General features: G+C 47.0%; 1 protein-coding gene across 1 annotated transcript; it reads right to left on the bottom strand.

Annotated features, from left to right (window-relative positions):
* Nucleotides 1–6187: 6187 nt before the first annotated feature.
* LOC119973278 (ATP-sensitive inward rectifier potassium channel 8-like) lies at nt 6188–9023 on the bottom strand. Its single transcript, XM_038811062.1, has one exon. It carries the CDS (start codon nt 7820–7822, stop codon nt 6575–6577), a length of 1248 nt encoding a protein of 415 aa, XP_038666990.1. The 5' UTR covers nt 7823–9023; the 3' UTR covers nt 6188–6574.
* Nucleotides 9024–15356: the final 6333 nt, after the last annotated feature.

Consider the following 15356-nt stretch of genomic DNA (forward strand, 5'->3'; position numbering starts at 1 on the left):
ATAAACAAAAGTACAGCTTTTTCATAATGAGGATTATACTCCTGAGCATTCAAGAGCAATAAATATACAACTCTCTTTCTAAACATGGCGATGGGGGGGGGGGGGGGGGGGGGGGGGGGGGGGGGGGGGGGGGGGAGAGAGAGGTGGGGGGCATTTCAACTGGCAAGAGGTGTGGGACAGGCGTGGCTGACAGTGAAATCCCTCAATAATCTGGGATCTCAGAGTGAAGCTGGTATCATTTGAACTCTCCCATCTGGAACTGGAGGAAAACTGTTGGATTGGAGGAAAAAACTGGGTTGGGAGCTTGAAGACACTGGGATTCAAGGAACTGGCCCAAGAATAAAATTAGAGATTGACAGTGGCTTTGGAAGTTGAACACCGGGAGGGTAAGGCATCCTAGTCAAGGGGGAAGCGCTGCTGCTCCTCCCAATGCCATCAAATTCTGCAGAAAATTAATTCTTGAAAACTATCTTTAATCTGTTCCTATCACTCTGCAGACTCCTACTGGGTTGGTTCAGGGTTTAAAGTACAGACAGCCTTTGCATGCTGTTTGCAACAATTCATGAGGTGACCCCTTAAGTCAGTGGTGTCTCTGGACACTGAGCAGCCATTGTCACGGGACAGCAGCCATTCAAAGATCATTCCTTTCCCAGGAAGGACACCAATTTAGTTACCAATCAAAGTGACTGCTGCACATTAGGAGATGGACTTTGAACTGTAAGTAGGCAACATATCTCTCATGATGTAATTTAGTCAGAACAGCTATTCTTCAACACATTGACTACAAGCACCTTCTATTTCAATGGATGTGTAGAGAAAGGCAACATCATGATTTCCTCATGAAGTTACTAAATGCCATTACTTAGGCATCCACATCCAAAACACTTTAAAGTGGAGTTTATGCAGTGTCCAATGCATTGGAAATGCTTGGGTTCAAGGAATGGCACTTCCGTCATTCAGACTACAATAAATGTTGCACCACACATGGGTTGGACCACGTCAAGAGTACAGGATAGCCTTTTGGGACCCATATACTGCCAAAAGCATTACCCATTGGAGAATATTCAACAGCAAGTTTGCTTCATTACAAATAATAGCTTGCAAGATACTAGTGTCTCCTCATTAGAACATAGAACAGTACAGCACAGAACAGGCCCTTCGGCCCTCGATGTTGTGCCGAGCAATGATCACCCTACTCAAACCCACGTATCCACCCTAAACCCGTAACCCAAACAACCCCCCCCTTAACTTTACTTTTTAGGACACTACGGGCAATTTAGCATGGCCAATCCACCTAACACGCACATCTTTGGACTGTGGGAGGAAACCGGAGCACCTGGAGGAAACCCACGCACACACGGGGAGGACGTGCAGACTCCGCACAGACAGTGACCCAGCCGGGAACCGAACCTGGGACCCTGGAGCTGTGAAGCATTTACGCTAACCACCATGCTACCGTGCTGCCATTGGTCACCTTGTTGGGCTGGCACAGTCTCCAAAACTGAAGAAAAGCCCACAGGTTGGCATTCCAATTCTAATTCTCTTCCCAATTCCAGTGGCACAGTAAGATAGACTTTTGTCTGTTTCCATAGCTAGTAATTCCTGGAAAAGATCCCTCGTCTGACGCTAGTGCTTACAGCTTGAGAGGCGCCACTCCATACCAAGCGTGGCTGACCAAGAGTCTCTTCCGCTCTTACCACCAGCCATGGCATGTTTGGGAGTATTTGCAGGTTGGCACACTCAACTGTTTGATCGCATTATGAAAGCACCTTCCTTGGCCATCAAGTCCTGGGGTGGGACTCGAACCCAAAGCTTCTGGCTCAGAGGCAGGGTTGCTCCCCACTGTGCCACAAGACCTCCTACAGGTTGACATCCCTCTATAAAATTTTGAAAGGACAATTAAATATTTCTGAGCAGTCAGGGCCAAGCCCAAAAGTGACTGTGCTCGAAGAGTTCGTAACTAACAGCTCCAACAATATACACGTCAGTATACTTCCTTTGCTCCTTTTTCTCAAGAACAATTAAGCACTGGGACAACCTTACACAAATCTTAATCTCTGTTCCCTCCTCAAGCTTCATTGAAGGAAAATCTGTTGAATTTTTCCAATTAATGTGACCATGGACTGCATTTACTGTGAATAATCCCGATGGGAAGATTATAGAGGGAAACTGTACCAAGTATCAGTACTGAGTACCATTCTTTTTAGTTAACCTTGTGAACTTGCTATCATTCTCATCTTCATCATCTCACACAAATAAGCAATATGAGGCTGGTATTTCCAGAGCTGAATAGTTGCAATCTACAGTAACCAAACACCACCCCCACCCACCCCAGAAACCATGCGTAGCATTGATTAAACCCCTTTACATGCTGGTTCTAGTTGTGCAGAACCATAAATTAAACAATCTAAAACAGACGAAAACACAAATTTCTTATCGTCGCAAAAAATCTTGGTGGTAACTTTCTCTTCACCCAGTCATTGAAATCGATGGTATAAAAATTGGGTGGGTGACTACCAAGGCAAAGATGGCACCATTTAAGTTTTAAATGAACAGAAAAATAATTAGGGTCCAGATGTTGAAGAATGCTTCATGTAAACCACCTCGATATCAAATTACACACAGCTGAAGTGGAGAAATTACTGGCGCACTCTGTTCAAAGGTCAAGAAAAAGAAGTCCCAAGTTCGATCCCAGCTCTGGGTCACTGTCCGTGTGGAGTTTGCACATTCTCCCTGTGTCTGTGTGGGTTTCACTCCCACAGCCCAAAAATGTGCAGAGTAGGTGAATTGGCCACGCTAAATTGCCCCTTAATTGGAAAAAATAATTGGGTAATCTAAATTTATTGAAAAAGAAAAAGAACTGCATTTATGTAGCGACTTTAGAACGCCCCAAAGCATTTTACCGCCAATTAAGTACTTTTGAAGTTACTGTTGTAATATAGGAAAATGGACAGCATGTTTTCACACAGCAAGGTCCCACAAACTGAATTGAGACAATGAATCAGTAATCTGTATTAGGTGTTGGTTGAGGGACAATTATTGTCCAGAATGCTAGGATCTTGTTTGATCTTTGTTACTTGGCAAAACATCTTGTCCCACCAGATCAGAGAAACAAGTTCTGTCCTGTCCTAAGGAAACATGCAATTTGCCCTGTTCTGCTAAGATCAAATACAAACCAAGAGTTTCCAGTGTCGCACTTTATCCACTTTGCCCATCTGTAATATAGCAATTTATATGCAATTAGTCTCTTTTTTTTCTTTAAAAAAAATAAATTTAGAGTACCCAATTCATTTTTTCCAATTAAGGGGCAATTTAACATGGTCAATCCACCTAGCCTGGGTTGTGGGGGCGAAACCCACGCAAACATGGGGAGAATGTGCAAACTCCACATGGACAGTGACCCAAAGCCAGGATCGAACCTGGGACCTCGGCGCCATGAGGCTGCAGGCCTAACCTACTGCGCCACCGTGCTGCCGTCAATTACAGTCTTATGAAGAGTTATTGCAGCTTTCCAAATGATTAAATATTTTCAATAATAATTGATTGGGATTTAATAATTTCAAGCAAATAGCTCCTATGACAGGATGTAGATGGGACAGGATTCTTTCCACTTAGTTGGGAGGGGGAGGGGTTATTAGCCAGGTGGGATAGATTTAAGAGGAAGGACAGGAGATTTAGAGGAGATTTGAGGGAAAGCTTTTTCACCCAGGGGGTGGTGGGAATCTGGAACTCACTGCCTGAATGAGTGGTAGAAACGGGAACTCTAAGAAGTAATTAGATGAGCATTTGAAATGCAACAGCATAAAGGCTGCGGAGCAAGTGCTGGAAAATGGGATTAGAAGGTGCTTGATGGCCGCTCCCACAGGAAGGGCCGAAGGACCTCTTTTTTATGCTGTTAAACTCTATGACCATGACGTGCAAGCCAAATTGTTCATTAGGAAAGTAAATAAATGATGATGCAGGGATAATTTCCTTCAACTTCCATTGACAAGGATCCAATAATGTTATGTAACACTGACAATGATTTATATATGGAAAATCCCAAGTTGCATCAGACGATCTAACTGTAAAACAAAATTTGGCGCCAAGCCACAAAAAGTGGTATTAGAATATAGGAACAAAAGCTTGGTAAAATGCAGATACTGAAGAACATCTTAAAGGAAAAAATGAGAGGTAGAGAGCCGGAGAGGTTTAAAGAGGGAATTCCAGAATTTAAGGCCTTGGCAGCTGAAGGAATAGCGACCAATACTGGACTGATTGAAATCAAGAGGTGTAAACACAGATACCTTAGAGGGTTGAGGGGCTGGAGCAGATTACAGAGGTAAAGAGGACTGAGGCGGTGAAGGGACTTAAAAATGAGAATAGAATTTTAAAATCATATCATTGTTTAGCCAGGAGCCAATGTTGGTCAGTGAGCATAGTGGTGATTGGTGAAAGCCATTTGATGCAACTTAGGATGTGGGAGGTAGCTTACAGGAGGTGGAGAACTTGGGAAGCTGGTCAAGAGTACATGGGAATAGTCAAGTGCAGAGATAATAATAATATAAGAAAGATATGAAAGTGAGTTGCAGCAGCAGATTAACTGAGACAGGAACAGCATTGGACAATGCAATAGAGCTAGCAGTTGGCTGCCTTTGTGATGCCATGGATATATAGGTCTAAGCTGTTCTAAGGGTCAAATATAACACAAGATTGTGAACAATTACATTCAACCTCAAGACGCCAGGGAAAGGAGTGTAGCCAGTGACGAGGGAGCAGGGTTTGTAGTCGGGCCGGTGGTAATGACTTTGGTCTTCCCGATATTTAATACTTACAAAAATAAATACTTGAAACTCTGGCCTGCACTGAGATCATTCATAGAATAAGTTTTTTTCCCTTATTAGGTAAGAGGTTAGCAGAAAGAACGAGCAGTGTTGAAGAGCAGGAAAGGACCAATTAGTCCATCAAGCTGCAGGATGTCTGGGGCATCTTTGGCTGAACACCTCCTGTTTGCCACTGGCCCCCCACCCAACTTCCACCTACTCCAACCCCTCCACTTACACACATACATGCGCATTCACACATACACATGCGCACACACAGACATGACTGCAGCCATATATACTGGAAGGCCTCAACCACTCCGGCGGACACTGTGTGTTCCCTCTCCAGGGACACCCAGCCATAAATATAACCACCGTAGAGGGGCAGACAGTTGGGCCGGGTGAGCTCCTCAATCAGCTGCTGCCTGGACCTTGTATAGATAAGCACCAGTTTCCTATTAGTCAGCAGTTAAAAACGTTAGCAATATGGTGTGAAACTTTTAGAGTGGGGAGAGGATTTAATCTCTCACCATTTCTGTTTCACATTAGAATGTAACTCCAGTCCAGGGCCAAACTTGGTTTAACCCTTGAACACTAGGATGCACTGAAGTTTGGCTGGAGTGATTTAACGGGCGTAAGCAACACAGTCTGCATTTAAACATGTATATCTAACTGCTGAGAGAGGAGCTCAATGAATGTAAGTCACCTCAGAGCATTGGGGGGGGGGTGGTTCTCTCGGACAGAAGAACCAAAGTCCCACCCGATAAATCTACTGCAGAGCTGAAACTTGTAACTTGTAACCATGATTCTGACCAATAGCCACTGTATAAATGCAACTTAAAATAACCCATATAGGCTATGGAAATTAACTGGGTTATGGATTGTACTATTTTTAATTTTGTTTTCATGTCCCTGCCCATCCAGTCTTTGGCAAGTAATTGTGTAAGTACTTGAAAAGTCACTGGAAGATTTAAAATACAAATTAATGTTAACTTTCAAACTCTACTGCAGTACCTGTTGATGTTATTAGTGCTACAGTGCTGCTGTGTATGAAATCACGTGAACTAGTGTAAACACAATTTGATACTACCAACAGTTTTGCAAAATCCTATATATTCAATTGTAAACAGCCGATAAGACTCAGTGTTATATTTGACACAATACAGAGATTGATCAATATACCCCAGCTTCATAGAATTCCGACAGTGAAGAAGGAAGTCTTTGGGTCCATTGAGTCTGCACCGAACTTCTGAAAGAGCATCCTATTCCCAAAACCCTACCTAACCTGCACATCTTTGGATGTGAAGGGCCAATTTTAGTATGGCCAATGCACCGAACCTGCACATCTTTGGACACGAAGGGCCAATTTTAGCATGGCCAATGCACATAACTTGCACATCTTTGGACACGAACGGGCAATTTTAGCATGCCCAATGCACCTAACCTGCACATCTTGAAACTGTGGGAGGGAACCGGAGCAACCCACGCAGACATATTTTTGAATTAGACCACTAAACTAGTGTGCCCAGGCCAATTCTAAGAACAAGAAGGTAATTATACATAAGCTAAGGCTGAACGATGCTTAAAGCAGGGTTCTTCTGGATTAAATTAGGCTTCGATTTAACTCATAGGAAGTAGGGGATGAAGGCACCATAGGTATTCCAGCGGTTTGAGTATTCGCCCATATATACCTAACCGTCTGAAGTTTGTAAGAAAACTCATCTAAGAAGCGGTACTTGGTGGGACTCCTGCCTTTTGGCCGAATCAACCTGTCACTGGTCGGCCACGTCGGGACTGGCCTCGGGGGTGAGGAACTGGACTTTGGGGATGGCCAGGGAGGAGGTGCTCCTCCTCATGGAATTGTTGCGCCGCATGGAGCTGCGCTTCCTCAGGGAGTTCTGGTGGAAGAGCTCGCTCTTCTGCAGGGTCTGGATGAGGATGGACGGCTTCTCGTCCAGCTCGCGGGCCGAGCAGCGGGGGGTGGCCACCTTGACGCGGTTGCCGAACTTGGAGTAGTCCACCGAGTAGGTGCCGTCCTCCTCGCTGACGACGGGCACGAAGCGGTAGCCCCAGAGGATCTCCTCGGAGATGTAGGAGGTGCGGGCCTGGGTGGTGATGCCCGTCGTCTCCACCACCCCCTCCAGGATGACGATGACCTCCAGGTTCTGGCTCTGCAGGTCGCCGGCCGACACCTCGTAGAGGGGGCTGCGCCGGTCCAGCACGTGGCTGACGGTGAGCGGCGCCACCAGGAAGATGCTGTTGGACTCGATGGGGTTGTCCACCGCGATGTCGATCTGGTGCAGGGGGATGACCTCGCCCTCGGTCGTGCTGCTCCTCTTCACCACCTGCATCCTGACCGAGGCGCTGATGATCATGCTCTTCCTCAGGTCGCCCACCCGGAACATGAAGCACAGCTTCCCGTTGCGCAGGCACACGACGGCGTGGCGGCTGAAGATGAGGGTCTCGGCCCGCCGGTGGGCCTGCGCCGTCTTCATGAAGATGCAGCCCAGCATGACGGCGTTGATGATCAGCCCCGAGATGGTCTGCACGATGAGGCCGGTGATGGCCGCCGGGCACTCCTCGGTGATCATCCGGCCCCCGAAGCCGATGGTCACCTGCACCTCGATGGCGAACAGGAAGGCCGAGGTGAAGGAGCGCACCTTGGTGACGCAGGGCTCGGGGGCCGGGTCACCCTGCCGCGGGTCCAGGTCCTGGTCCAGGTCCCCGTGGGCGAAGGCCAGCAGCCACCACATCATGGCGAAGAGCAGCCAGCTGCACAGGAAGGACATGGTGAAGATGAAGAGGGTGTAGCGCCACTTGAGGTCCACCAGGGTGGTGAAGACATCCTGCAGGAAGCGGCCCTGTTCTCGAATGTTCTTGTGAGCCGCGTTGCACGAGCCGTTCTTGGCGATGAAGCGAGCTTGGCGAGGCCGGACCGTGTAGCGGGGCTGCCGGACATTCTCAGCTGCGATCCGGGCCAGGACATACTCCTCTGGGATGATGCTCTTCCTCGCCAGCATTCTGGGAACATAGTCCTGGCTTTACCAGGGAGGGTGTTGGGGAGGCTCGAATCTCTCCCTGTCCTGCAGCTACACGGATTGAATTGGGAGCTTGGCGCCTCTTGTTCAATGGGAGCTCCTTCAACCTGGTGTTGCTGCCCAGGTTAACAGGATCTGAGCTCTCCTTCCTCCGTTGTCTCAGTGTCCAGGTTAACAGGATTTGGGCACTCTGCCCTCTCTGTCTCAGTGTCCAGGTTAACAGGGTTTGGGCACTCCTGCTGGCTCAGTGTCCACGTTAACAGGATCAGAGCACTCCTGCCCTCTCTGTATCCAGGTTAACAGAATCAGAGCACTCCTGCCCTCACCGTCTCTGTGTCCAGGTTAGAGGACAATTGGCACCCTTGCCCTCTGTCTTGATGTCCAGATTAACGGGCTATGGGCTCTCCTGCCCTCTCTGTCTCAATGTCCGGGTTAACAAGATCTGAGCACTCCTGCCTCCTTTGTCGCAGTGTCGAGATTAACCGGCTTTGGACACTTCTGCCCTCTGTCTGTCTTGATGTCCACCTTAATGGGCAATTGGCACTCCTGCCCTCTCTGTTTCCTTGCCCAGGTTAACGGGCTCTGGGAACTCCTGCCCTCTCTGACTCGGTGCCCAGGTGTCAGTGGGAGCCTGGCACTGACTGCTACCTCCTGTGATTTGTTCCAACGCTGCCGGGAGCCGCTATCCCAGAGCTGAACTGATCCACTTGAGAAGCGAGTTGAGAGAGAGAATCATCGCTGATGGCAATGTCACACATCCACACACCCAGTCCCGGGGATATGTCCCTCTGTTTGTGTGTGTGTGTCTTACACTCTGGCAGTTTCTGGGAGATCCCTCTTTATCGCCAGCAGTCCAACGCAGCCGAGGCCACAGATTCAGCCCGTTTTCAATCTGAATCCAGGCTCCAACTTTCTGACGTAAATGGGAGGATCTACCCCGCTCATTCCCAAAGGCAAATCCAGAAAATGATGAAGGCTGCTACCATTAACCCTTTCAGGTCGTGAAAGGCTCTGCTTTAAAAGAAATACGCGCATTATCTACATTTAACCGGAATCACCTCTTTTAATCTGATTGGGTTTCATTCAGAGTTGATGCTTCACTTGCCACTAACGTCAATTCCACAGCTCCCTCGCCGAGTGGCTGCTGAGCAATCGGCTCTCTTCTACCCCTGTCCTGCATCTCTCATTTCCCCCTGAGACTTCTCTCTGAGCTCCCAACGACAGAGAGAGAGAGAGCGAGAGACCCGTGTGAACTGACCATGAGGGTAGAGAACCACCGAAAATAGAGGGGGGGGGGGGGGGGGGAGGAAAGGAAGGGGGGAAGGCAGAAGAGAACGGGGAAGAGGAGAGAAAGAACGAGGTAAGGAGGGAAGGGAAAGAAATCCCACTCGCCCTCTGCAGCTTTAACCGTGTAGCTGAAATCAGTCCTGTGAGGCCCCCTGCCCGTATCAGTGTGGATAATAAAGTTACACACATACCGTGAGACGGGTCCCTTACAACACGGAAAGGGAGAGGAGCTAACAATGACGGAGATGGGTTTGCAAAGTTGGAGGGCTGTTGTCGATGGCTACCAGAGTCGAGTAAAACCGTTCACAATAAATGAATGCAGGGAAAGAAATTCCTTTAGGAGGGATCCTTGAAAATCTCACCGGTTTTAAGAATGAAATAGAAATGTTAATAGTCTTGAGGATTGGATGGTTAGTTGGTTAGATGGCTGGATTTATAAATTTGGATCCTCCACATTTTATCCAACATGCCTTTAAATGCGAAACTTCATAAATGTAATTCTGTCAGAAGGATTAGATTTGTTTTGATTTTCTCTGATTGGATATCTAATACAACATGGAGAGCTGGGCAACAGGGGAGCAGCGTTCATACTGCAGGGTAATGTGGAATTTAAACTGCCGAGTAGAATTGGAAAGGGAGGAGCACATCAGGAATTGTGAAAGGATTGTCAGCCTCATCAGTTAACTCATGATCATCAGCAAAGTGATTCATTGAATCCCTAGGATGCAGAAGGAGATCATTTGGCCCATCGAATCTACACAGACCCTCCAAAAGAGCACTCTACCCATATCCACTCACTCAACCACCCCTCCCTACCCCCATAACCCCATAACCTAACCTGCACACTAAGGGGCAATATAGCATGGCCAATACACCTAACCTGCACATCTTTGGATTGTGGGAGGAAACCAGAGCACCCGCAGAAAAACCCACGCAGACACGGGGAGAATGTACAAACTCCACACAGACAGTGACCCAAGCTGGAATTGAGTCTGGGTCCCTGGCGCTGCGAGGCAGCAATGCTAACCACTGCTGCTCTAGGACTCCAGGGGTGGCGGACAGTGCACTAAACCAGTAATGATCTACTCATTGATGCTCAGTTTGTGCACCTCTAGCACTACTTGGCTCCTGGCCCCATTACAGCCTTGGATCAAACATGGACAAAAGAGCTGAACTTAAGGCAGCATTCCACAAAATGTTCCATCAAGAAATTCTAACTGAATTGAAGTCAGTGGGAACCACGCAAGTGACAGGAATAACCACCTTGAACAAAAGAGAAGCTAACCATCTCCCACGACATTCAACAACAATAACATTGCTGAATCCCCATGAGAAGCATCCTCGGGGGAGAGTTGCCATTGACCAGAGACTTAGTTCACACAGCTATATAAGTTCTGTGGCTTCAAGAGCAGGTCAGAGTTTGGAAACTCTGCAGCGAGTAGCTCACCTCCTGACTCACCAAAGCCTGTCTACCATCTACAAAACACAAGTCAGCAGTATGATGGAATACTCTCCACTTGTCTGCATGAGTGAAGCTCCGACAACACTTTGGAAGCTTGATATTATCCAGGATAAAACAGCCCATTTGATCGGCATCCCATCCACCAGTCTTCAACATTCACTTCCTCCACCACTGACACAGTGGCAGCTGTGTGCACCATCTACACGGTGCACTGGAGCCCACTCAGCAAGATTCTATGACAGCAGCTTCCAAATCGTAATCTCTACCACGTGGAAGAACAAGAGCTGCAAATACAAAGGAACACCACCATATGCAAGTTCCCCCCCCCCCCCCCCCAAGTCACACACCATCCTGACTTGCAACAATATAATTGTTCCTTCATTGCTGCGTCAAATTCCTGAAGCTCCCTAATAGCACTGTGGGTGCATTTACACTATATGACTAGCTGTTCAAGAAGGCAGTTCACCACCACCTTTTCAAGAGCAATCAGAGAAGGGCAATAAATGCCAGCCTTGTTAGTGATGCTCACAGCCTCTGAAAGCATAGCAATAAAATCAACTTCTTCCTGTTCTGATAAAAGGTCATCAACTTGAAATTTCAGCTCAGTATGCCTCCTTACAGATTTTGCCTGACCTGCTAAGTGTTTCCAATCCACTCTTTTTATTTCAAATACCAGGGGTGATTTGGCCCCACAGGTCTACCATCAGTAATAATGCTTAGAGCAGATAATAAGATGGCAGGTCACCTCTCAGTGCATCCAAACATTATGCATTTGAATCCAACGTCAGACACTTGTATGTCAATGTGGATTTTGTACTCAAGTGCAGTACTGAGGAATGCTGCATCGTTGAAGGAATCACTTTCAGATGTGATGTTAAACTGAGACCCTCTCAAGTTGATGAATGAAGATCCCATGGCACTATTTTGAAGAACAGCGGAGATTTCCCTTTGTCCTGCCTACCGTTTATCTCTTAACCAACATCCGATTCTACAGAAGGATCATTAGATCTGTTATGTTAACACTTACTCTTTCCAAAGATGCTATCAGACCTGCTGAGTTTATGCAGCATTTTCAGTTTTAAGTCCAGAATAGATTATCCATTTAGATAATCTATTAGGGACTAATAGATTGTAGATCACGCTGTGCGGAAATGGTTGCTGTGTTTCCTATGCTGAACCAGTGACTATATTGCCAAAATATTTCATTACCTGTAAAGTATTTTACGATAGCCAAAAGACATTCAATAATTTGTCACACCAAGTTTGTTACAGAAGATGGAGTTTGGGGTAATATATTAGCATGGATACAGGATCTGTCAAAGCACACAGAGAGTAGCAGTAAGCGTGTCATTGTCCAATTGGCAGATTATTACCAATGGGGTGACACAAGGATTAGTGCTTATCTCAGGAACAATTATACCGGCATTGGAGGCAGTCCAAGAAGGTTCACTAGGTTGATCCCAGGTATGGAGTGATTGTCTTATGAGGAGAAGTTAAGAAGATTGGGCCTGTATTCATTAGAGTTTAAAAGAATGAGAGGTGACCTTATTGAGACATATAGGATTCTCAGGGGGCTGACAGGGTTGATGTTGAAGGGATGTTTCCTCTTGTGGCAGAGCCTAGGACCAGAGGGCATAATCTGAGAGTAAGGGGTCACCCATTTAAGACAGAGATGAGGAGGAATTTCTTCTCTCATAGTGTGAATCTGTAGAATTCTTTACCGCAGAGAGCTGTAGTGGCTGGGTCGTTAAGTATATTCAAGGCTGAGATAAGACATTTTTCAATCAGTAAGGGAATCAAGGGCTATGGGGATAAGGCGGGAAAGTGGAGTTGAGTATTATATCAGATCAGCCGTGATCTCACTGAATGGCGCAGCAAACTCGATGGGCCGAATGGCCTTCTACGTCTTGCCGCAGTGGTTAGCATTGCTGCCTCACGGTGCCGAGGTCCCAGTTTTGATCCCGACTCTGGGTTACTGTCCCTGTGGAGTTTGCACATTCTCCCCGTGTTTGTGTGGGTTTCACCCCCACAACCCAAAGATGTGCAGGGTAGGTGGAGTGGCCTCGCTAAATTGCCCCTTAATGGAAAAAAATAAGTGGGTACTTTAAATTTATGAAAAAAATGTTTAAGCCATGTATAAGCATTTGAGCCTCTGTGATGTGACAAATTAACGTAAATCATCACTGCAAAGATTTCCTTCTGACAAATGCATGGTTGTATTTGCACCGGTTGGAGATGAAGCCAGTTTGAAAGGAGGCCTGAAGAAAGCCCTGAGCCATATGTCACAGAGGAAAGTGAGATGGTAATGGAGCCAGAAGAGGAAGGGAAGTGGCACCCAGATGTCCCTGGGTCAGAGGAGAGCTGCAGAAGGACTTGGACAAGCTAGGAGAGTGGGCAATAAAGTGGCAAATGAAATACAATGTGGAAAAGTGTGAGGTTATGTACTTTGGAAGGAGGAAACTCGGGATAGACTATTTTCTAAATGGGGAAATGCTTCAGAAAGCAAAATCACAAAGGGACTTGGGAGTCCTTGTTCACAATTCTCTTAAGGTTAATGTGCAGCTTCAGTCGTCATTTAAGAAGGTAAATACAGTAGTCCCCCTTTATAACGCGGGTGTTGGGGTCCAAGACAGCCACCCGCGTTGCATCCGAGCCGCGGATATCCACGATGGGGGTTTTAAATTTATTTAAAAATCTATGCTAGCGCTTCCCATTGAGAGTCTACGGGGGGCGGGGGGAGAGGTCAGACCCCCGTAGACTCACAATGGGAAGCGCTAGCATAGATTTAAAAATAAATTTAAAACCCCCATCGTGGATCTAATTAAAACAGTGTCAATTTCAGCGGCCGGCTCACTTTGATCCGGAGAGGGAAGCTGCTCTCTCACTGAAACAATCAGCCGGCCGCTGAAATTGACACTGCCGGCTGCTCTCTCCCTCCAATCCAACTTTTAAGTTTTAATGTTTCTGATTGGAGGGAGAGAGCAGCCGGTAGTGTCAATTTCAGCGGCCGGCTGATTGCGTCAGTGAGAGAGCAGCTTCCCTCTCCGGATCAAAGTGAGCTGGCCGCTGAAATTGACACTGCCCGCTGCTCTCTCCCTCCAATCAGAAACATTAAAACTTAAAAGTTGGATTGGAGGGAGAGAGCAGCTGGCAGTGTCAATTTCAGCGGCCGGCTGATTGTTTCAGTGAGAGCAGCTTCCCTCTCCGGATCAAAGTGAGCCGGCCGCTGAAATTGACACAACTGACAGTTGGGGTCCATAAGCCCCCCCGCGGTATATCGCGAACCGCGGTATTGCGGAGCGCGGTATAACGGGGGACTACTGTACAATGTTAGCATTCATGTCAAGAGGGCTAGAATACAAGACCAGGGATGGACTTCTGAGGCTGTGTAAGGCTCTGGTCAGATCCCATTTGGAGTATTATGAGCCGTTTTGGGCCCCGTATCTAAGGAAGGATGTGTTGGCCTTGGAAAGGGTCCAGAGGAGGTTCACAAGAATGATCCCTGGAATGAGGAACTTGTCATATGAGGAACGTTTGAGGACTCTGGGTCTGTACTCGTTGGAGTTTAGAAAGATGAGAGGGGATCTTATTGAAACATACAAGATACTGCAAGGCCTGGACAGAGTGGACGTGGAGAGGATGTTTCCACTTGTAGGAAAAACTAGAACCAGAGGACACAATCTCAGATTAAAGGGACTATCCTTTAAAACAGAGATGAAGAGGACTTTCTTCAGCCAGAGGGTGGTGAATCTGTGGAACGCTTTGCCGCAGTAGGCTGTGGAGGCCAATTCACTGAGTGCCTTTAAGACAGAGCTAGATAGGTTCTTGATTAATCAGGGGTTATGGGGAGAAGGCAGGAGAATGGGGATGAGAAAGTATCAGCCATGATTGAATGGCGGAGCAGACTCTATGGGCCTAGTGGCTTAATTCTGCTCCTGTGTCTTATGGTCATATGGAAGTGGTCTGCTATTTCTGTCCCCATGTTGAACCTCCAGAAAACCAATCTGGGGTGGGTGGGAGGAGTTATGACCTGGGACTACATTTAGATCACCTCCACGCCATCTCCGGGCCCCTCCTCCTTTGAGCAAGGCACAATTGGATGACCTCCGGCCAGTCATGGAAGCTGATGCCAGCATTACTGGGAGGATATGTGATTGACTAATTTGGACTGTTAACGGGTGAAGGACCTCTAATGGTTCATGTTCTTGTCCACGGTCTTCATTCATAAGTGGACCACCTCAATCCTATGTTGTGAAAAGGATACAAAGAGTCCAGAGAGGGATAGAGATAGGCTAAGCAAGCGGCAAGAAGATGGCAGATGGAGAATAAAGTGGGGGAATGTGTGATTATTTACTTTTGTAGACAAAGTAGAAAAACAAAACATTTTTAAATGGTAAGGAATGCAAAATGCTGGTATTCAGAAGAACTTGGGTGTCCTTGCACACGAAACCCAGAAGGTTATAAAAAAGTGGCCTTTACTGCAAGGAGATTGACATGCAAGAGTATGACAGTGTTTCTGCAATTGTGGTGAGACCATATCTCAAGTACCTTGTACAATTTAGATCACCATACATAAGGAAGAACTTGTCATTCATGACTGGATGTGGAAAGACTGCAGAGCTTGGATCGCTTAGTTCTGTCCATTGCATGCTGCAAAGGAGTGCAGCAAAGGTTCTGGTGAACTGATCCTGGGACGAGAAGGTTTCCTATGAGGAGAGATTTAGTAGAATGGGTCTGGATAGACCCTTTGGAGTTTAGAATAATGAG

The sequence above is a fragment of the Scyliorhinus canicula genome, chromosome 11 (assembly GCF_902713615.1).
Source record: "Scyliorhinus canicula chromosome 11, sScyCan1.1, whole genome shotgun sequence".
Lineage (NCBI taxonomy): Eukaryota > Metazoa > Chordata > Chondrichthyes > Carcharhiniformes > Scyliorhinidae > Scyliorhinus > Scyliorhinus canicula.